We start from the raw sequence: 23,828 nt of genomic DNA on the forward strand, positions 1-23,828 counted from the left end.
AAAGGAATTTGTTAGTAGGTACTGGAATATCATGCCAGTTTTTTGGGCCGAAAGTCTAGACATTCATCGTTCACCTCGCCAGATGTAAAAGAGAAAATCTTCGTTCAGTAGAACTGACGGATCTATAAAAGTTACTGATTTTTTAATTAAATCAACGACGCACGTTCAAATGTATATTGCTCGAAAGAAATGAGATTGTGAGAAGAAATGACTGTGAGATCGGACAATATGACAAATTCCTCTTGCGATATTGACTCTAATTAGAATTTAGACTCATTTTACAATCGTTTTCTGTTCATATTTCAGAAAAAAACAGGCAGTTTCGTTACAGTCGATCGAATTTTCATCATGATTAAAAATTTCCCCCAAAGATTCCTCGCCCTCTGACGAAAGATTGAGAGAATCCTTCAAAAATTCTTCCCCCATTTTTATTCTCATATTCTAACTTTTTTTTTGACGATGCCTTTAAGAACTATTTCTTTTCCGTTTCGCTGATCATTCAGTCTTAGTTTTGGTTTTTTTTTTCCACGGATCAGGATGTTTCCAACTTATGCCTGGAGCAGGTAAAATGTTAACGGAAGCATCTAATTTTCGACTAATCATGGATGAGGATTGTTCCAGACTTCCGTGCCGCGTTAGTGAAAATTTCGACACGGTAGACAAAGCTGACGAGCTACAAGAAGGTTTACGGGCATTACGGGGGGCAAGCACCGTAGTAGCAGCAGACGAGGGGAGGGGAAGATCGTGGGCCGGGTGAGGGGCCGCCATGAGGGGAGATGAGGGGAGACAGGCGGCGTGGCCGCGCACAGTAAGCCAGATATGTAAAAATTCAAAACCACATGAAAAATTGATTTCAGAGCTTACAGCACAAAGCGTATCGGAAAAAGCTCGCGGCAGTGGAATATTAACTTTCTTTTGTTTTTATAAAACGAGCACCGTCTCATGAAAACTGCCGTTCTGGCTTTCCCCATTGATGTTGTAAATGTTGAATGTATGAAAATAGTTTTTCTGGAACTCTGTGCGGCGAGACCAGCCGAGACCCGAGACGGCTGTGGCCGCGCGCCGCGCCGCATTTAGAAGGGAGGGGTTTGAGAGGTTTTAGCTCCCCTCCCGCCGTAACTCGATTTGTCGTCCCTCTCCTTCCCCTCTCATCAATACAAAAATGCCCCGCTCGACAACAATCACCAGAAAGAAAACTGCCCACATTCAACGGTCAACAACCGTTGACAGAGGTTAGGTTGATTGGCGGGAAATTTTGCTTCAGTTTGTTTACATACAAAAGTTTCGGACAAGACACAACGCGTAGTCATGAGATTAAATTTTATTTTTCTTTTCGGTGTAGTTACCATTTCAAGTGATATTAACAAATCATCTCGCTCTATTTGACTTGTAATTCATATCGTCTAACAGCACTGCTTTCAAATCTTTTTTCATCCCTTGGACTCACCCTGATCTCTGCAGGTACCTACTCGATGGACAATTTGTTTACCTATTGCACCATTAAAGATTATTCTAAGAATGAAGTTTTAACATTGCATTGCCCTGCACCTGAGTACTGATCTATTTAATACTTCCAATAAAGAAGTAGGTAGCCTTGGCAGTGTGTAGCTCACAAACAGACAAATTATTAAGGTGGAGCAGGCGCAGCCTTATCATCATCATTCTATGGAGATGCTCATTGCGCGTTCACGCCAATCCATAGAATTTAAAAGCTTAATCGCTTGTTTAAGACTCTCCTAAGTTGCAGAGATTTGTGATGGGTGTCCGTGTTTCTGAGCATGGGGGGTTCTAAGGTGCCTAAGGGTTCTCCTTTATCAGTAGATCGATTTTGGTCATTTTTCTCCCTCACTCTACTCTGCTCTTTAGTTTTTTTTCTTTCTTATGTGACATTCAAATTTTTCTGGTTTGCACCATATCTGTGTCTGTTTTAAGTGATTCAAGAACACACTGGTTGGATAGTGAATGTTTTTGCACTCTCTCGTGAATTTTCTATGGGAGATGTGGGACAATAATTGTACATGTGCGAGTCTTTTTCCATGATACTCTTGTTAACTATACCACAATGTTAGGGTTATGTTTAGGACTAAAAAGTTAAAAAATGAAGTCTCAAATGGGAGCACACTTAGAAATAGTTCTCAGGAATAGTTTTTACTACTGCAAGTATATTCAGCTCAGGGAATGCTGCTCTAATTTAGCAGTGAAAGGGTTCATAAAAAGAAATTAATGAAATTCAATTTTTCCAGGTAAACTAATCATGGAAGACTATGACATCGCGTTGCTGGAGGAGAAAAAGAGAAGCTCCATCCGATATTTGGATAATATCTTGTGTAAGTTTGCAAGGCTTCAAAATTTTACTATTTTATTTATATTAATTTTGGACTTGGCTTCAACAAATCCTATCTATTGCTGCAATCACACGCTGAATTTGGCTTGAATGTGGAAGTCATCGGCCCAATGCCTGAATTTTGCGCGTGACGCGCATAATTCAGCAAGGATTCTCATCAACCATCGGACTAATGTTGGATTTGTCTGAACTATTCAAGTAGATTTGATACACACCTGGATGAAAATAACTCAAATTTGCGAAATTTCAGCCCTTGGGCGATGACTGTTGACTTCCACATTCAGCTGCTAAATTCAGCGTGTGATTGCAGCATATCTTGTAGCGTTGCATTGACTTGCAAACAAAGGCTTGGCTGTAAAAACAGTGGTGTCAAATCTTCTCAAGAAAGCATATCGATGGCCAAAGTTTGACTCAACGTATCTGTAAGATGCCTACTTTTCAGTAGAGCCAAAAGACTGTTTTCCCTTCTCATTTAATATTAACTTGGTCCAATGATGCTATAAATTTCCTGTGGACAATTCTATTCGGGTTTGTTTTTCCATTATCCAACCATATTTTTATTTTATTTTATACAGTATGTAAAAGAGGGCCAATTGCCTATGGTATAGGTCATGAATGAATCCAAGTAGTAAGAAAAGCATATGAACTCTGTTAAATACTAGCTTAAACAGTTCAGCTTTACACTTTTTAAAATATTTTTCTCCTTTCTGATATATCGACGGTGAAACTACCAGACCACGTATCTCGGATTGCGATGTTGTAGACTTCCTGTCATACTTTATTTTTTTAAATGGAAAACTACTAAATTTAAGTTCTTGAAAACTTCCATGATTTTTCTTCTCCACACAAAGGAAACTCTGTGAAAATTGCAATGAATGATATTCATATGTTCTCTTTCAAATAAATAAAATGGGAGGGGAGGATAAATGGGGGGAACATATGATATTCATCTGTTCTCTTTCAAATAAATAAAATGGGAGGGGAGGCTGCAGTGTTTTAAAACATTGCAATTGAGATACATGGTCTGATAGTTTCACCATCAATACGACGTCTCAAAAAAAAAAACGGTACAGGAAAGAAAAGTATGAAAATTGTTGGAGGTAAGTATGCATAAATATTGAAAAACAAGAATTTTAATTTTTGGTTTTCTTTTTTTATTTTATAATTTATTTATCCTCTCGCTTAAGTGGGCAAAATTTAAATTATTGTCTTATATGAAAGCAGTGCGAGTAACTTTTCATTGGAACCTTCAATACTACTTTACTGCTTTACGTCTTGTCGCAAGGGCTCAGTTAGATCATTATCTATCCAACATTTTTGTCATAGGACCACCCCAACTTCCATCTTAGATCAGATACACAAGGCTTTCATGTACCTAAGAAAGTTTTCTGGTGTCTCATTTTAAATTCTGATGGTTTCTTTTTTCCAGCTGGTAAAGATAAAATTGGTAGCTACACAGCTTTCAGTAACAGCTGTGAAGGATTGGTCGAGCTTGCAAGGGTGGCAGGGCTGGATGAAAATGATCTGCTGGAAATTGCACGAGTTCTTACAGATCCTAATTTAGGTAAGTTTGTCTCAGTTAATCTGACAATCAAGGTGTCTACAGGTCATACGTAATCATATGAAGTCGTATAATATTGCCACATTATTCATTTTGGTCTTAATTTTATGAAAATCATTTAAAATTGCAATATTTAAGTTTCATTTTTTTTCAAAGTGAAGAAAACCTCAAGTTTAATGCTTTTTAAATCACCACATCTAATATTGCCGATAACAATCTATTGTTATTTATATCAGTTCATAATGTTTATTTATTTTTTGAAATCATAACTTCCAATCAGTATTGCTGTAATGGGTAGATATTTTCCCCACAAGCTATTTTTTAATATGGACTAAACATTTTTTATTGGTTTTGTGGTCGTATTTTTTTGAAAAAATGGTTGTTTTAAAGTGTTATATTTTTTTTATTTTATTTCTGATGAATTTGACAATTTGATCCCTAAAACATTACAATATCTTGTGTTGTATAATGTTTGTTTTTCAGAATATTTTTATTCATCTTGACTTGCCAATCTAGTATTTTATAGTTATTAAAAATTCTTTAAAGCGGTGAAGAGTCTGTACCTGGCCATCATTGAACATTGAATTTCTTAAAGGGCAAAGATACTCGAGACAAGGGAGGTGAACTAATATTTTAAGCACCACTTTTAGTAAGCCTCCCTCATTTCTAGGTGCAAGAGCCAGTAGTTTGCATTAATTTTTTAGCTTATCCCACCAAACACCAAATGTTTATAATCCAAATTTTGTCACCCTTTGGCTATTTCAGGATAAGTCCCCAGATGTTGTAAAAGATCATAACATGTATAAAAAACTTATCATTGGAAACAAGCACTACCGCATCTTCAATCTTTCTAATTTATCTTTATGATTAACCTAATGAATTGTTTGTAAAATTTTTTGGGAATTGTGATTGTATCACTGGTCACGTCCAAAATTCTCTCACATGCTGTTTCTCCCTGAATCTCACATTAGTTTAATAAATTAAACCTCAAATCTTTACACCCTCTAGGAGCACCATTTAGAGAGTAGGACCTTTGTAACATTTGTATTCATTATTTGTCTGCAGAATTCAGACATTTTTCATTCTTACTGGAATCCTTAATACCTGAGCAAAAAATGTCAGAAAATGTGGTTGATGTAATGCTACGGTGGCTTCTACAACATTGCTGGGATGACTCACAAGCACCCAAGTGCAATGTCTTGCTTCAATGGTTCGCCAGCGGCATTTTGAATGGCTTGATTGAAAAGGATTTCTTACAAACTTACTTCCTCAGCATATTTTTTATCATCAAGAAATTCAACCTGGTAAGTCAGTTAGTGCCAGGGCCTAATGGTATGCTGAAAGTACAAATTTCATTTTGTCTCAAAACTGGTCATTTGTATATCGAGTGTCTAAAAATTACCAGGACTGGCGCCGTAATTAAGATACTTCCTAAGCAATCAATGGAGCTCATTGAGACCAGTATCAAATTTTTTTCACCAAAATTAAGCAAGTTTTGATAGTTTGAACATGGCATAAATGTCAACTGCCTCTTGTTTTTATCAACTATTTATCCTTACCCAAGTTGGCCCATAAAACTTTTTAAATGCTCTATTGTCGATGAATAATAATGCTTGACAACATCAAACACAACTTGGCATCGATTTTATGAAAACATTGACTTTTTTTCATGCTAAAATTGCGCAATGATTTAAACTGAGACGAAATTAATTTAATGTTACAGAGCAAGGCTGTGTGTAGTGTTATTTCGCTCATAGCAGAATGTGATTATTTTATGGAGTCTCATATTGACATGCTTCTAGCGCTCCAGGAAAAATGTACCAAAGCCAAGACACCACCAATGCACTTTACTTATCTTCTGAGGTTAGTCCATTTTCAATTTTTTCAAAGTTAGTGATCAATTAAATCCACCCATACTTAAACTTGTCGGCGCGTTACTTCACAAAGTGTTGATCAATTCTGATAAATTTTAAAATGAAAGAATATCAAGAGGTCTTACAGGAGAAGTGTCACAGCAATAGGCTGTGAAAGATTGTGTTAATGGGTCAGAAGTAACCATCATTTTTAATTCACTTTCTGACAATATAGAGTGAACCAAGCTTCCAGGAATTTTTTAGGTTTTTTTAACACTAAATAAAGTAAGCTGGTTTAGAAAATTCCAAAAATTGGACTTGTTTAAAATGATAATTTTGGTGAGCTCTGATGGCCCAGCCAAGCAGGGAAACAACATATTCTGATTGGCTGACCTCAGTTTCAGGCATCGCCCAGCTATCAGTGTCTACTGGACTGTTGACTACTGATTGGTTGGATTTTGATTAGCTTTTTCTCTTCATAGAAATGATGTCTTGAACTCATTATTAATTTTTTGGTTTTTTTCACATAACTTTACGCAAAAAAACTGTTCTTCAACTCTGTTAGAGTTCTTTGCCTTTGCCCCATTATTATCTTTGTCTCTTACGGTTGAAGGTAAAATTATTTCAATTAAGGATACCTCAGTTTAAAAAAAAGTAAGCAGTCTAGTTTTTTGCCAAGACACTTACCAGTGATTGTTAGGCTCCTGAAGCAATTAATACTTTTATACTGACTAAAATCCTAGGTATCATTATTCAAAAACATTCTACAAGAACAACTGCTCTCTCTCATACCCCCCAATCATCCTTTTTAATGATAATTAAAATAATGGTTGTTTTTTATAATTATCAATGTTGCCTCTTCACTTTATTTTTCATCAATACTATTGACTTTTCAAATTGAAATCAACTGAGAAATGGCTTCAAAATGCTAATTTATTACCTTTTTATGCTCCAGAGGAAGAAAAGATCAAGTTTCTTCAGTTTGATGAAAAGTGAAATTTTTTTATTGTCTTGTTATGAAAATTCAGCAAGTTACATTTTTTATCAAACCCGCCGCGGTAGTTATTTTTTGTTCTGTTTTTTCTTCCTTTAAAGGTTTATAAAAACGGTGAGACCAGACCTAGTGCCTTTTGAAGTGAAGAATAGAGCAGGCCTCACTGCGCTATTAGACAAAAATAAGTTCTATGAGCCAATGCAAACTGCGAGACAACGCATCACCGGTGAAAGTGTTTTAGATTGTCTTGACATTCCCTTTTCCAACCAGTGGGAAGAAGAGTTGGACCAGGATCTCACTGTTAACAAAAACATCAGTGTATATATGAATGATAGAAACAAGGTACAAATAAAGGCTGCATTTTTTCAAACAACATTCATCATCAGAAATATTACGATAAATAATATTGTTCAATTTGAATGCTAGAATATAGATACATTGTTTCCAATGAGGGGGAAAAAATCGGAATTTTAGATTCTGTTAGGAAATTCTCTTCAGTGGTTCAGTCTTTATTATGTCAAAAAAGGGTGAAAAGTTACAGTATAATTCCCTGAACATGACACCTGGAATATTAACAAGCTTTTTCTCAAAGCTTTGTTTTTTGACCTGCAAATTTCAATGTATCATGACAAGCTTGAAATACCAAACTTTCGATACACTGATTTTGAGAAAAGCAAGGCTGAATAATGAATTTTTTGCCATTTTCACTCGCATTTTCTTATGGAGGTGTCGCACTGTTGCTGTGTCAGATCAGCGAAACCGTTAATTCGAAGCAGGTTCCTTTTTCTGTCTTACCTTTCCACCTAGCAAGAAAAGCAGAGCTCTTCTTGATCAACAGGTTGATGTTGCGACGTTTTTACTAGTTATTGCATTGAAAAATGCTGAAAGATTCATTATTTAACTCTGTTTTTCTCAAAATAACTGCATACGTAGGAAGTTTGATTTTTAAAGTGTATTGTACTCAGTAGGTCGTAAGGAAAATTTTATCAAATAATTACAAAATTTGACTGACACGGAATCCCATGATTCTATTTGAAGGGTCCTTTGGAAGCATTAAAGTCGGAAGATTTGAATAGATAATCGATCATTTCTAGAAGCTGACTGATATGCTAGATCAGTTGTGATCTTGAGGGTTTTAAAGAAATTTGATGGAAAGTGAAATCCAAGTAGAATCAATATTTTAGAATTTTCTTTCCATTTATCAATGGTATTTTCTATTTTCTTTCCACAGCGCCAACAGATAGATACTTTAACAGCTCAAGCATTCTCAAGAGCTGCTTACAAGCCAGAAAGCTGGAACAAGAGAATCAAAATCTCAGATATATCCAGGTACTTATACTTCATTTTTTTTAATTTTCGAATTTTATTTTTTTACAAATGTCATCAAGTAATTACATGAGATTACTAGGGGGCTACGCCCCCTGGCCGCTACGCAGCCCAACCTCCTGAAGGCGCTCCGCGCCATCAATGAGCCGCTTTGCGGCCCTATTTTTACCCTTCTATCAGTGTTAATTTTATTTCTCCCCTAAAAAATTACGATATGAGGTATACTTTACTTTTAGAATGAAATAATTTTTGGTTTTGATGAATAAAGAAAAAAAATTTTTTTTGAAGTCAAAAGGACGCGTTTTGGAATGACTGCTTGATGAAATATTGCAGTAAAATAACGAACATTGATGTTCAGATACCAATTAAGAGAGTCAGGAATCGGGAATCGAACCCACACCGTGAACATAGAGGACGCGTCCGATGTCTTAGACGACTCGGCTACCGCTCAGTTGGATGATACGCCGTGAAACTTGTGTAGATAAGTATAGAGTTGATGCGCAGGCTACACAGCTACTGCGCAACCTCCTCGACTACTGCGCATCCTCCCGCCCATAGCGGTAGCAGTCCCGGAGCATTCCGTAAATTCGCTCAACTTTATAACGTGATTTTAAAAAAACCTGGGTCCTATTTCCAAAATCTGATTAGAGAGGGCTCATCTAGGGCCTATTACCTGTCGATTTACGCAAAAATCATAGAAATCGGCCCGGTAGAACGCTCAAACGAACTATGACAAAAAGTATAAATTTACATTGTTTAAATGGGAGAATTCGCAACTTTACCACGTAATATAACAAAACCTGGGCCATATTTTGAAAATCTGAAAAGAGTTGGCTTATCTAGAGACAATTGCCCGTCGATAGCCGCAAAAATCATAAAAATCGGCCCGGTAGGACGCTGGAACTAAGCGTTACCAGTTACGCAAAATTAGGAGGTCTTGGAGCTTATAGTATAGATATCAAACCAGAAATATTAAATGACCATGAATTCACTGGCCACAAATTATTTCAGTCAGAGATGACAAGAATTAATGAAGTAAATATCAGATTTTTTTTTTTTTTTTTTGAAAAAAAATGAAATGAGTGAAGCGGATTAATCATTGGAGACAAATTCATTTTTTCAATTATCAATTTTTATCAATTATTTAGTGTTAGCGAATACAACCCTCAAAGAATATGACATTGCCCATACACCTTAGACCAAAATTTGACCGGCATTGTTTGATATTAAAATCTTAACAGAGTAATCTAATGGTTTAAGATCCTGAACTTGTAATGACGATGTGCTGATACATGTAAGTTTCATAAATTTATTGTTTTATAATGTATATGTATGCATATATTCTAATTTGGGTTTTGAAATTGTGGTGAGTTGGCATTGCTGAAGGAAGCAAACCAATAAATATACAGGAAAAAAAGTTTTGGTCAGAGACACAAGATAGGTAGGTCAACTGATATTACCACACCTGCCAGTAGGCTTCTACAACGAAGGTGTGTTTCAGCCCTAAACTGGCAGATGTGGGACACAAAAAAGTTAGGCTAACCAATTGACCGTCTTAAGTCTTTGATGCAAACTATTTTCACTGTGTAGATATGTAAAAAGTTCTCTAAGTATTAATCAGTCCTGCATTCAATTTATTACAGTTTTGAAGAACTCGGTAGGAATTGGAATCTCCTTATTATTCCAGATAATGCCATCTCTCTTTTGCGAACAGAGTATGGTCTTTTTGTGCTTGCTTTTGGCCAAGAACAATTGCAGCAACGCTTTGCACACACCCTGTATTGGAGTTTACGTAACCGTAAGTATTCGTAAACTATTCACAGTCAGATTTCATTCCTTTATTGTTTTTGGTCATTTTCTATTCTTGTCAGCTCCTGTATAGGTAGACTAAATCTTTTGTGGTGATTAAAAAAAAAAAAAATTGTACTTACCACTAATTCAATAGTTGATAACATTGTCTGCTAATAGCAGTAGGCTGGAAAACATGGGTAAGTTGCAGAAATAATGTTTACTCATAAATTTTCCAGATTTCTACAAAAAAGACAAGATTTTTCCAATAGGTCTACTTTTTTCTATATCTAAATTTTTATACGACTACCAGAAAGAATTTTATAGGAAATCAGTCATTTTACCCCTTCTTTTTTGTTATTGAAAACCCTATTAAAAATATAAAAATTGTAATCACATTGCTAGGCCTTGAAGAAGATTGTATTGTTCCACAGGCGTCTAGAAAGTCTTTTAAGATTTGTCTAAGTTACATGGACAGCCAGTCAATGCTTAGCTCCTGAGTAATTGTTTGTGGAAGCTTTACAGTTCCATTTCGTTCATGACTTTAAACAGTTTTTTTTAAAGGACACTTCTAGCCTTGTATTTGGAAAAATCACAGAAAATTCAAGTTCAATAACAGTTCCTCATCAAAAATGAATTTACCCATAGAATTTCATAGAAAGTAGGAACAACGTTTTTGTGGATTTTATCCCAAGATAATCACAAAATTGTCTTAATTTTCTAATTTCAGACATTATTCTGAAGCAAGCATCTTCAGAAGATGTGAAGGTCCTTCTCAAATTGTTGGTTCGGTGCGTAACATTCATGCAGCAGGGCCTGTCAGTTGTATCACAATTTTTACGCTCATATCTTCTGTTCTGGAATGGTCTTGATTATCGACCTCTCATCCTCAAATTAATTTCATGGATTACTTTTGACTCCTATGAAGGTTTGTCCTTTTTCATTGACATCCGTCCAAGAAGAATACATACACCATTTCAATGTGCACATTGCACATAGCAAATTCGCTTCAATTAAGAACTGTGTTTGGATTTAACTGGAATTAATATCACAATTATATTTTGGGATTATTATTTGAATATTAGATGACCAGATCCTCAGGAAATGAATTCCTATCCGAAGAGTGTATTATCTAATTTTCAGAAGATTTTAAAAATGAACTTTAAATTTTGGTAAGATTTTCACCAAATTTTGTGGAATTTTTTGTCGAATTTTCATTGAGCTCAGAACTGAAGTATAAATATATTTGTCACATTTTTATTTGAATAACTGTAAAGTTTGGCAGGGCAACATTACCTCTTTATTCAATAGATCATAGATTAGTAGGTTCCATGACAGAATTTCAGTTTCAATGACAATTGAACTAACATCAGGTTTTTTCTTTCTTTTTTTTCCAGAGCTGGCTCGATCTTGCCTTGGGCCCTTGTTCAATTTGTTTTTGACAACCCCTGTTGATTTCAAGTGCCAAATACTTCAGTGTTTAATTGACCTTTTTACAAATATGGTAAGAATTATTCTTCAATGAGTATTTTTTATCTGTTGTCTCTTATGGCTATCCTGATAAATCAGTGACCACAAAAATGCGAAGTAAATTTATGGTCTGCACAGTCGTTATCAATGCATCACCGCAAAATTTTGTAGGTATTTTCAAAAAAAAAAATGAACAATGAAAAATATTTTGGTCGGTAAAGACAAGAGACAAATATATTTGTCTCTATTGGAACAAAAAGCCCTCTGTTATTCTACGATACATTTTTAGATGATAGTGGTTTTATTCATGGTTTACTTTTACAACTGTATGTATTTTTCCCCCCAGATTAAGCACACTCTAGGAAGACACCAAAAAAATGTGCCGTATCTTTTTCTACCGGAAACATCAGCGCCAATGTGGATTTCAGAACCCCAAAGTGTAATTTTAAATGTTATTGAATTCGTAGAAGAAATTATCGTAATAGCACTCCTGCAAGAACCTGGTGATATCGTTTTACTCAACGCAGTTTATGACTTCTATGAGCAGGTAATTGGCAACTAATCTTGAGAAATAATTTAAGTTTTTCAGGTATTTCTTCGAAAGATAAGCCATTAAAGGCATTTTGAAACAGTGGTAATTAAACATGAGGAAAGACATTAAAAAATCTCACTGAGTCAAATATTACTATTTTTTAATCGTCTTGAAGTTGCAGGTGAAATTAATAAAGTTTTTACATTTTTTCAATTGAGAATACTCCTTATCTTCGAAGGAAGAAGCAAAACAAATGCAAGACGTCAGTCATTTGTTTGATTTGACTTGTTATACTGGCCGGACTAGCTTTTAGTCCTAAAAAATGTTGCCAAAACTCCCCATATTGTTTCCAAAGGAAGTATATCTATAAGGGTCGTTTTTAAGCCCACCCCACCTCAGCTGAATTTCCTCAACTAAAAAATTTTCACTCATTGTAGGGATGTCGATACTCAGGGAAGTATCGATACTCGGTATCGATACTGGTATCGACTCTAAGCATCGATACCGGTATCGATCATCGAGCTGAAGTATCGATACTTATGAGGTATCGATACCATCGATACTATTTCTGAATTATGCCGTGATTCTGAGTGTGCATATGTCTGTCGGCCGTTAAATTCCGCCAGATTTACGCCTCTCTCGAAAAAGCCCTGTTCGCGTCCTTAGTCAACTATTTTGAGCCCTTAACTACAGTTATCGAACTGAGCTTTTACCATTTTTATTGAAGTATAATCATCTTGAGAAACTTGATTACTCCGTCGTTTGTCACAGTGCATCATGAAGGTGAAATAGCGGGGAGAGAATTTTTTAAAAAAGAAAAAGAGGCCTTCTTCATGGCCAAATCAGATTAAGTATCGATACCGTCGATACTGGGGTCTTGGCATCGATACTGCATGGTATCGATATCGTGGAGTATCGATGCCGAGTATCGTTAAGTATCGATCGAAAGTATCGATACTTTGCAAGTATCGGATAAGTATCGACATCCCTAACTCATTGAAGGTCTATATTTTATGGAATGCTTCATGGTTCAGTAATGTTTGGTATCATTTTAAATTTAATACTGGCGTAAACATGAGTCTGAAGGCCAACTCTGACAGAAAATGCGGATTTTTCGGCGTTTGATCGCAAACCCACTTAACTCGCATTTTATCGAAACTGGTGTTCACGACCATTTAGGCCAATACAAGACCCAAAAAGAGACTAGAAATGACGAAATCATGATATATTCTGTAAAATGCAGACCTCCATTCTGCAACAAATCGTAGAGTTGAGGTAATACACGGTTGGCCCAGATCAAGCAGCCCTTATCAATACCCCTTCTTGCTGTAAAACTCTTCATTTTTCATACCACATCTGTCAAACCTCCCTTATTCTGTGGAAGAATTATCCTCCATTTTTAGTATTACTCTCTCCAATCTTTTGGATCTCATGTTTGATTGACGGGGCGTCATTTCAGATTATTGCAGTGCCAGGTAAATAAATGACGAGGTTTTTTTTTTTGCTCAACTTCTCACTTTGGAAACGGCCAACGTGCATCTTGCAAACTCCCTCTGACAATTTTCCCGCCTTTTTTATCCTTGCCTCTTTCTTTTTCCGGCCCGATTCCAAAACCAAATAGCGCTCCTGCTCATTGACCTCATGAGTCGGTCTTTTTTATACCCCTGATTATGAACTTACTGTGAAGAAGAAACTGCCAATTTTTCTACGTTTATTTAAAGGTAAATATCTTTAGAATCTCATTTTCTCTCCGCCCTCCTAAAAAATGAGTCTAAGTTGCCAGTTGTTTCATGTGTCTCTTTTTTCACTTTCTATCTACGGTACATTTTGACAACGCGTTTTTCCAGGTGCATGAACTTGAAGTGGAATACCAGTTAGGAACAATGACTGTTATTCCATCGTTTTTAGTACATCAGTCTTTACTCAGCAATACTCTTGAGCTTCTCAACAGAGCCGCGAAACTTCTATTGGGGTAAGATTGGCATATATATCTATTTATTTATTTATTTGCAGGCAATGGTTGTCTTTGCTCAGTCAACAATGACTGTGAACGTATGTCTTAGTTTTAAATACAACCTAAATGAAGATGATACCCGGGGCAAAAACCGTTATTGTCCGAGACCCAGTCTTTCCCCATAATGCATATATTTTTCTGATTTTCTAATCGAGAATATCTTTATACTTAGCTCACTTGATAATTTTTATTTACCAATGAAATCCACCTCTTTTCATGCACTTGTGCACTCTCTGTCTGTCAACACTTTGGGATTCCATTGCATCCATGTAGTAGGTAGCTCTGATGTGATAAATAATTCGAATCACCAGGCCATGATTTTTTTAACTGGCCTTTCCTGGTTTGACCAGCTCAAGCCACCTGTGATTCATATGTTTCCTCTCTGATTTGCTGATTCCACTGGTTCTGAGGTCTCGTTCCCTCAATTTGTAAACTGCAGCTGAAGGAATCTGGGCCCAGGGCTGTGAACAAAACTAAATCACTGCAAGAAACTGACTATAAAGAGAAGGCCTATGGAGTCAGTTTATGAGTGCTATCAAGTGGTAACATCTGGCAAAACACCCCCATTTACAGTATTACATTACGTCATTTAAAGTGTGACTGACTTTAATTTTTTGTATGTTGCATCTTCAGTTACAGGAAAACTCTTGAAAATACGGATCTTGAAGTCTTAGCAAAAGATTTTGCTCAACAATCAAAAGTAATTGAATCAAACGTCAAGGACATTTATTACACTCTCACTAAGTGCAAGGTATACAAATGTTTTCTGATCCCTACCTTTCGAAAATTTATCTCCAACTCGACTACATTTTAGAATGAAGAACCTTAATTTCGGGCTTATCCTAAAGAGCACTTGCCTGCATAAGAAAACTAATTGCACATATGTTGTCTCCAAATGAGCCAAAAATTTGTGATAATTCCTTTTAACAAATTTTGGTCTCATCGTAATTGTCCATGGATAAAGGAATCTACGTACCAAGAGAAAGTTTGTTCAGTATAATACTTTTTCGCCAAGTTAGATTCCATTGTCAGAATTGCAGTTTTCGACACAGAACGCTCATCATTTTGAAGAATAAAGTGCAAACCATTTCAGACAATATCAAGCCTTGCTCATGACAGATAGGAACAGTAAAATTTGGTTCTCAAAGTTATGTTAAGTTTATCGCAAATTTCGAATTTTCGTACCTTTAGTTTGACTTGACTTTGTGAGGCGTTTTTTGTGCTAAAATGCCAATGGTGCATCTTTATAGAAGGATTACCTTAGTCAGAGAATATTGGCAAATGTCAAGGAATTTTAAAGAGTCAGGGAAAACGTGGAAATGTCAGGGAAAATGACAAAAGTGTCAGGGAAAAATCGTTAAGTCATTTTTATTTGCTTTCTAGTATGCGTTTGACATTTCACGGAACAAATTTTGCCTAAAAACCATTTCAAATTATATCTTTTTAACCATCCAGCATGTTTTGAATTGTCAGGGAATTTTACCAGAATTTGTCAAAGGAATTCATTCTTTGAATTCTGTGCAACTCTGTCTAGGCAGTGAGAGCAGACAGACAGTGTCTTGGCTGTTGAGATACCTATGAATTTGCAACGAATCTAGAGTCGCTAATTTTTTAGTCAAAGTATTCTTACTCTTACTAAGATGACCGTTTGCTCAACATGTTCTATCATTTCTCCTTTTGTATGGACTCGTGAAGAGAAATAATTTAGACTTGTTCAGGCAATACAAATGAAAAGAATGTCATAATAGTCAAACAAATAATTTAAAAATTTATCAAATAATTTGCACAGAGACATCTCCTAGAAATTTTTCTCCGTGTACTAGTATCATGCAGCAATCTTTTTAAATCTAGTCTTTTTCGCAACATATCCGAAATTAAATACATTAGCTTATTCCAGTTAACGCCCTCCCAGTGAGCAGGCCCCTTAAATTAGATTTATTTTGACAGTAATTTATGTCATAAATGTTTTATGTTGATAGGCCTCAAAAACAAAGCTGATTGATAACAATGTGAGAGATTTAGTGCCTGTCAATGTCGATGAAGCGTTAGCACATCCTCCAATGCTGATCCCACATTTCCATTATTTAAAGGAGTCATCTCAGACATTTGAGGCTACTAAGGATTTTGTAAGTATATAATTATTTCTGTAAGTATTTAATATATTATATTATGTTGTACATAGATATTGAGTTAAGAAAAAAAGCAGGTGGAGGGTTATCAAACGCTGAACAAGACCAAAATGAGCTCATTTAGTTGAGAATTAACGAATCCCCAGTGATTTTAGGAGGATTGAGGCAAGTTAAAAAGATCCCTCCAAAAATTTTGGTTCTTGATGTGGGTGTACTCGTAAGATGATTACCGCAAGAACTAAGGATCATCAATGATCTATGCACACTCATGAGGTTTTGAACTCTTTGAGTCTGCTCTGATAACAGCAAAGCAATTTCCTAGCACCTTTTTTTCACCTCAGTTGCTGGAGGTAGGATTGCGTGTCTAAATAGTCAGCAAATATGAGACTTTTCCATGACCAGCACTATGCATCCTCTGCTGAAATTATGAAAGAAACAGCTGTAATCAATCCAAGATAGTGTTCATAGAGTTTTGACAGCCACTTAAACTTCCGTAGAGATGGTAAGAACTTATGGAGAAAACATAATATGTGCTTGAATCATTCATTGGGGGCAAGAAGCCTCTCTTGAAGGCCAGGGGTCAGTGCCTTTGATTCCATACAGGGCACAATAGAACAAGCTTTCAGGATAGGTTGGACATTATTATTTTGACCGAAGCTGCAAATTTTGAAGTTAACTTCGTAACACTGTAAATTTTAACAGGTATTTCACAAGAAAAATTGTGCAAAAAAACTGTAGAGCCACTTTTAAATTTTTACGTTCAAATTATCAGAGGCGTAAGCTTTTTAAGTGTCAACATCATGTCCAACCTACCCCATTGACTTTCGCTCCATTTGTAGTACCTTTTTGTAATTTGTAGTTAAGTCTTTTGTTGCAAATTTTACCATGACACTTTTACCTCTTCTTTTGCAGAATGGGCTGGAGGTTTTCGAAATATACGCCAAAGATCTTTACGAGCTTCTGTCTCTGTGCCAAAGCAACAATGTATGAGCTGATAATTAGGTATTTTCTCTCAATTTTAAAAATTTCTCTCAGTAGAATCATCAATTTTTCTCTTAGAATTGAAAATCTAAGGTCAATGTATCGGGGAAAAAATGGAGATTGTTGTGCCTAGTGTGAGTACAACACTGGAAGGTTAAAAATTGCTTTGCTCTCTTATCTTCCAGTTCTTATGTTTGTTAAATAGAGTTTATTAATAATAGAATTTTAATAATGTAATAATGAATATTAGACACGTCAGTAACGACTCTTTTCTTTTATTTTTTAAATAAAATCATTGTCAAATTTGCACATGAATAATTTGTTTTCAACGTTCACTTTTTTTCTTGCATTTCTTTGAAGTTGACTTAGGATGAGTTTTACTCTTCGCTGCTCCCATGCTTATTTCTGGAATTAAAACAGACAATTTTAAAGACTCATGAACAATTTTTAAAGTGCAGGGCCTTAAATTAATTATTCGAGAACTTAGTTTCATTGTTGCTTAGTTTCATTTTTTAAGTTATGAAACAATCACATCTCTCTTTTTGAATAATCAGTCAGTGGAATTTAATGCATCTTTCTAGGGTGCAAGTGGGTTAAAAGTAGAAATTCTGATTATCATAATGGGAAAATCTTGCAGTAAAGTATGACTCTACGTTTGCAAAAATTTTAAGATGCTCTTATTTTAATAACATAAAAAATACTATGTGATTTAGTCCTTGCTATAAAAAGTAAGAGGTGAGGGACAGAGTCGGGTGAGGTCTGCATTTCAAGGGTTGATTTACCTCATCTGCATGGGCAGGGTCAAAACGCAGATAACAATCCAGCTGCACCGCAACCTAAAGACCCTGAAAAATTAGACAGAGCTGCTCCTCATTTGTCATTTTTTAAAATTACTCAGATGAAACTTGTGACAGCAGGTATGCTTCGTTGGAAAAAATTGATTGCAACGGTGAAACTCCCAAACCACGTATCTTGTTTGCGATATCTAAAAAAATGGTGTTTAGACCAGGGAAATCCGTGAGCCATGTGGGATTGAAAAATTTCAGGGAATCTGTTCCAGAAGCTGGGAATTTCTTCCTCTACTGCTTTGAGGTTACTTTCTCGCTTTAACCTCATTTGAATTTTCTGAAGGTTATCTTCTTATTATAGTCATTTGCCAAACATTTATGAAAGCGTAATACATACTGAGTTTGTTTGTGGAGAAAAATAATTTGTGCTACAGAAATTTAGAAAGTACCTATTGTTATTAAGATTTATGTTATTACACCTGAGCCGCCATTGATGACCTCTTAAGTAACATATTTTCACCTTCAAATCATCAGAATAATAGAGAATCTCTATTGACCACATAATATAAACATCAAGAACGCTTTCGGAAATAAAAGTTTAAATGTACAGCGCTGAAGAATCCGTTGGAAGATGAAAAAAAATTGATATTAATAATTGGTACTCAAGAGGGTTGCATCGTTTTTCCCAAGGAAATCCCAGCAAAGTAGGAGAAAACTTTGATTTCCTTATGAGGGAATAAGCTCCTGAAAATCAGGGGAAAATCAGGCAATAAGCATGGCTAAGAATTCTAGACACCATGTTTGAAAATCCCCGCTCCTATTTTGTTTTTTTAAAGGAGAACAAAGTAACATCGTTCTTTTGAAGTTTCCTTGAAGTTTTTTCAGATTTTGCTGCACATAGAGAAGAATAATCATGGGCGTTTTCAAGAATTGACATTGAGTAGTTCTCCATTTAAAAACTAAAGTATGAGAGGAAGTCTGGAATGAGAATGAAACCGAAATACACGGTTTGGGAGTTTCATCGTCGATTTGCAATTGCCTGTTTGAGTTGACCGAGTCTTGAGAATGATCTTCCTCTTCAGGGCCGGTTTAGGTTTTACTTTCGGCTTTGTGCGTTTTGCTTTGTCCTGTGTTTCTTGCTTGCAATGAGTGTCAAGATCTCCTGTTGATGTACAGATAGACCGCCTCTCTATCTTGACGTTACCATCCTTTCCGTTCAAACTTTTAGTAGATTCTGGCTTCATTTGTTTATAATTTTTAAGAGGATTGTATATTTTTTGCGTCTTTTGCTTGCAATAAACGTCAAGATTTCCTGTTGAAGTACAGACAGACCGCTGTTCCCTCTTAACTTCAGCAACTTTCCTGTTCAAATGTTCAATAGTCTCTAGTCCCAAACATTTTTCGATTTTGGAAGGATTATTTAGCTGGTATCCAAACGAAATGTTAGGCGCCATCACGCCGGATCCCATGTTTTTTCTGACCTCGCGGTATTGCTCATGAGTTGTTATAAAGATACAGCCTCCTGGTCCACCTAAAAGATATGAGCAATCAGTGGGTAGAGCATGGATTATAGGAGAATGGAAATCCGAAATACCTCCAGCACCTTCGAATTTAGTGAAGGTGGTTCGTGCTGGTTCCTCCCTTCAGCAGAGCTGAAAGGCCGCCTTGTTATAAAATTTTCATAGATAAATTCTCTCTGATCGTAATTTTCAGAAAAAACAACTATAACAAAGAAAACCTAGTGTCCTAAGAATGAAAATCCGACCCCCCCCCCCCCCCCCCCCCCCGCGGTATAGGTGACTTATTAACAAAGATTTTTTTTAAAAAAACAATGGACTACTAGAGAAGGTAAGAATTCAAGCAATCTGATACATGTCTCTTAACCAGAATTTAACGTAAGCCACGAATCGCACAACGAAAATTACTGAAACCAACTCCTAACGAAGATATTGACGTTTTTATTTCACATTGGTTACGAGGAGTTTGAACTGCCCGCTCACAAGAAGCTCAAAGCTGTACGTGAGTCAAATCGCGCACTACAACGGTTTCAGCAAGCTTCTCAATCGAGCGATGTTCATTTTCCACCATGTGTTGTTCAAATTATAAGCAATTTGCTGTAACTGAGCCAAAGCGTCAAGATTAAGGTTGCCAGATTTTTACATCGCAGAGACAGTCATGATAACGTTTAGCGCGCGATGTGAAACACGCAGAGCATTGAGTTTTAATGAGCGGATGGTTTGAATTTACGCATCAGGAATCATTAAATATCTTTGTAAGGAGTTGATTTCGGTAATTTGCGTTGTGCGCATCGTGTTCTACGTGAAATTTTGGTTTGTAAAACATGTATCAGAATGCTGAGATTCGTACCTTGTCTAGTGGTCCATTATAGTTTATTACCGACCCTTTTCAAGTATGTGTTTGCCTAAAGCTTCGTCAGCAGATAAATTCCTTCTCCTTAATAACATACTAATCGATGACCAACATGCGAAACTACGTATCACCGTTTGCGGCGTTGCAAACTTCCCGTCATACTCCATTAGATCTTTGAAAAGCTAGTCAACAGAATTTCTTGAAAACTTTGTCAATTTTTCTTCTTTGAAAGCTCTATTTTCTGTATAGATTGCAAGCATGAAATTGGCCTTTCTTTCTTCAAAAAAATAAAATGGGAGCAGAAATTTTGAAACATCACAATAAAGATATGTGGTTTTGCACTTTGGACTTCGAAATATTATACTTCGGGGACTAGATTGTCATTAAATGAGAGAAAAAATTGGTCAATTACACTAAATCCTACCAGCACTGCACAGTGGTCTTGAAGCAAAAAACAAAAATGCGACGAAAATGTGCTCCAAAACGGTTTGCAGGAGGTAAGTGTGGTACGTGTGGACTTAAAATCGCGAAAAATCGAAATCTTGGCTGATCCTCATCTCGATATACAACGATTTGAAATTTTCACATTATTTGCAAGTTTTCCACTGATATTGATCCGCTTTTTTACTTATTTGTCCATTACATCGAACACTTACCCTCTCGATAGATGCAGACTACCTATCATTCTCTTTTTTTATAACTGAACAATTCGCCTTCTGTTGCGTCTGCAGCAATTGTTGTTACGAATGTGTTGTGCGTGCTGATCTCAGCTCATTACATACTTGACTCTCTGAAGGCGTTTTATGTGCGCAAGTAGCGCAGTCTGTTGGAGAACAACAGAAGTGAGATTGAATAAATCACTCAATCCCTACTTCGTTTGTTCTCCGACAGACTGCGCTACTTGCGCACATAAAACGCCTTCAAAGAGTCGAGTATGTAATGGGCTGAAATCAGCACGCACAACATATTCGTAACAACAATTGCTGCAGACGCAACGGAAGGCGAGTTGTTCAGTTGTAAAAAAAAGAGTATGATAGGTGGTTTGCATCTAACGAGAGGGTTTGTATTCGATTCAATGGACAAATGAGTAAAAAAGCAGATCAAAATCAGTAGAAAACTTGCATTTACTGTAAACATTTCAAATCGTGATACCTCAAAATTAGGATCAGCTAAGATTTTAATTTTTCACAATGTTATAAGACATGTAGGTACCATAGACTCACCCCCTACAAACCGTTTTGAGGTACATTTTCGTCGTATTTTTTTTTTTTTTTGCTTCAAGACCACTATGACAGAAGATCATAAACTTCAACTCATTAATGACTCTTATTTGGGTTTGGGCACAATGCATCAAAAGGGAGCCGAATTCATTGCAACATTAAAAATGTTGCGCAAGTCATATTTTCACGCAATGAAAACTGACGGAATTAATGAAAGGAAATTTCCTGTTTCCATTTTGTGAGTAGACATACCCTCCGGTCAAAAGCTGTATGCAATCCTGCCTCTCTTGTAGGTTTAATTTTGTTTATTTCGGTTTTTCCAAGTTTCCTGTACCACATGAGGTAATGTTTTTCACTTGGGAAAGACCATGATGATTATATTCTGTAAATGTTCAAGCTTTGCCCAGAATAGAAATAATAATAGAAACTTTGGCTATTCCCGGGTTTGCTAGTGAGCCCAAAAGAATAGGTTATTACCCTATCCTCCAAGTAGCCTTCTTTCACTTACAATGCTCGACAGAAATTCTAACCTTACTTACCTGTGGAATGTGTGACAGAGTCTAAGATTTTCCCTGTCGTTTCCTCAACATCAAATTGGATGACGTTCATGATAGAATTTCTCAATATTAAGTGACTTATGCTTTGCTCTCAAGAATTGTTTCGACGGGATCAAACAGATAACTTAAATTAATTGAGCTCTCAGAGAGCACCATGAGAACCCTCTACAGAGGGTTCCCATGGTTTCAATATATAAGCTGCATCTCCGAATGTTTACAAGATGCAATCTTCATGCAAGGATTCAATACCTATTCAATACTGTAAGCGTCACACAATTTAGAGTTTTTTCTTTAATCAAAATATTGGCTTAGAATTTTTTGTTGAATTGTTTCTATCTTCCTAATTTGAAAATCTTTCAATGCCACTCTTATTTTTTCATTTTTCTATTGTTGAGCATAATTTATTCTTTCCTTTTCTTTTTAATTTTTGGCACATTTCTATTGATCTCTATTTTTAAGGTTTTAATGACCGATGCATTGTTAAAGCACCTAAAAATTAATGTTTTAACCAACCAACCATGCATGATGAGGACTACAGGGAGTTTCTCTACACTTCAGAATCAATGCAAATAAATAATCAAAATTAAATGAAAATCGCCTGCCATCACAGAATTAATAAGAAGGAAAGACACCACAAAATAATCCGAGAAAATTAGACAGGAAGCTTAAATTACACAATATTTTTCAATATACCCAATACATTTATCAGTGCATTGTGATGCAGTAACAGATCCCCCCTGAAGAAAACCACAAGTATTGCAAAAGTAATGCAACCTTTTGACAGAAGAAATAAGACAAGGAATTCTTGTAGGGTTATCATACAGCTTTGATGTTTTACATTTAATGGTTGAACGTTTCAAATCCCATGAATAAATCAAAAAGTTCATAAAAAGTTCAAAAAACCATTTCCAAGGGGAGAAAAAGCTCATCAAAATCGAACCAATCCGAGGCCGACAGTAGAGTTGATGTACTTATAACAAGGCAATGAAGGCCTGAAGCTAAGTTCAGCCAATCAGCAAACACTCTTTCCCCACCTGGCTAAGTCATCAGAGACTGCTCTAAGTATTGTTTCAACCGGGTCCAATTTTTGGAATTTTCTAAACAGGTTTTCCCACAGATTCGTCCAGATCGCTAACATCGGCGGAAGAGCGTGAGTAGTTTTGTGAAAGCCATTTGGCGGGAAAATCCATGGGCATTTAAAACTAGGAACCAAAACTGAAATTTTGGCTATTTTCAGCAGATTTTTGGCGGGAGAACTCTTCTTTTACAGATTTTTGTGAGATGAAATGTTCCGAAGAATTCAAGAATTAGTTTCTCAGTAGAATCTATGTGGTTCAATATTTCCAGATTAAAAGATGCAGCACTTTACCCCTTAATTTGGAATGTCTATCTCTCATCTATTCTGGATGAATCGATCTTCACCGCCAGATTACAATATATCATATTTTTGAAGTTTAAAGCCTTAGAAACCGAAAATTAATGCAAAATCCTAGCAAAATGAGACTTTTGGTTCCTAGTTTTGAATTCCCGCCAGGCCCCCATGAGAGCAGTTAATTTGCTACCAACTGTTGTAAGAATATTGAAACAGAATACTTAGCATGACAGTACTTGATAAAATTGTATTTGATCAAAAACCATTATTACACATTACTATTTATACTTTATTAAAGCTTTATAATCAGATTCAAGAGGAAATTTCTCTCGCTCCGGTCAAAATCTTTCACTACTGATAGTGCCATCAATTTTCTAAAGTTGTCTAACCTGTAGCAAAATTACTCACGCTTTCTAAGCATTAGCTATATTGGACGTTAGCGATCTGGACTAATCTGTGGGTTTTCCTTACTAATTAGGTGTAGAAAAATCTGAAAAAATACCTGGAAGCATACATAGTTCACAACGTT

General features: G+C 36.0%; 2 protein-coding genes across 2 annotated transcripts; one reads left to right on the forward strand and one right to left on the reverse strand.

Annotated features, from left to right (window-relative positions):
• The first annotated feature begins 1,235 nt into the window (after nucleotides 1-1,235).
• On the forward strand, nucleotides 1,236-17,327 carry LOC109031520 (centromere protein I). Its single transcript, XM_019043076.2, has 15 exons — nucleotides 1,236-1,461; nucleotides 2,244-2,327; nucleotides 3,774-3,908; nucleotides 4,971-5,209; nucleotides 5,629-5,768; nucleotides 6,854-7,094; nucleotides 7,984-8,081; nucleotides 9,722-9,876; nucleotides 10,597-10,794; nucleotides 11,264-11,370; nucleotides 11,683-11,883; nucleotides 13,716-13,840; nucleotides 14,516-14,633; nucleotides 15,862-16,008; nucleotides 16,924-17,327. Exons 2-15 carry the CDS (start codon nucleotides 2,255-2,257, stop codon nucleotides 16,999-17,001), a joined length of 2,055 nt encoding a protein of 684 aa, XP_018898621.1. The 5' UTR covers nucleotides 1,236-1,461; nucleotides 2,244-2,254; the 3' UTR covers nucleotides 17,002-17,327.
• On the reverse strand, nucleotides 17,254-23,803 carry LOC109031521 (uncharacterized). Its single transcript, XM_019043078.2, has 3 exons — nucleotides 21,910-23,803; nucleotides 18,820-19,311; nucleotides 17,254-17,397 (listed from the first exon to the last, which is right to left on the reverse strand). Exons 1-3 carry the CDS (start codon nucleotides 21,977-21,979, stop codon nucleotides 17,318-17,320), a joined length of 642 nt encoding a protein of 213 aa, XP_018898623.2. The 5' UTR covers nucleotides 21,980-23,803; the 3' UTR covers nucleotides 17,254-17,317.
• Nucleotides 23,804-23,828: the final 25 nt, after the last annotated feature.

The sequence above is a fragment of the Bemisia tabaci genome, chromosome 4, assembly GCF_918797505.1.
Source record: "Bemisia tabaci chromosome 4, PGI_BMITA_v3".
In the NCBI taxonomy this organism is placed as follows: domain Eukaryota; kingdom Metazoa; phylum Arthropoda; class Insecta; order Hemiptera; family Aleyrodidae; genus Bemisia; species Bemisia tabaci.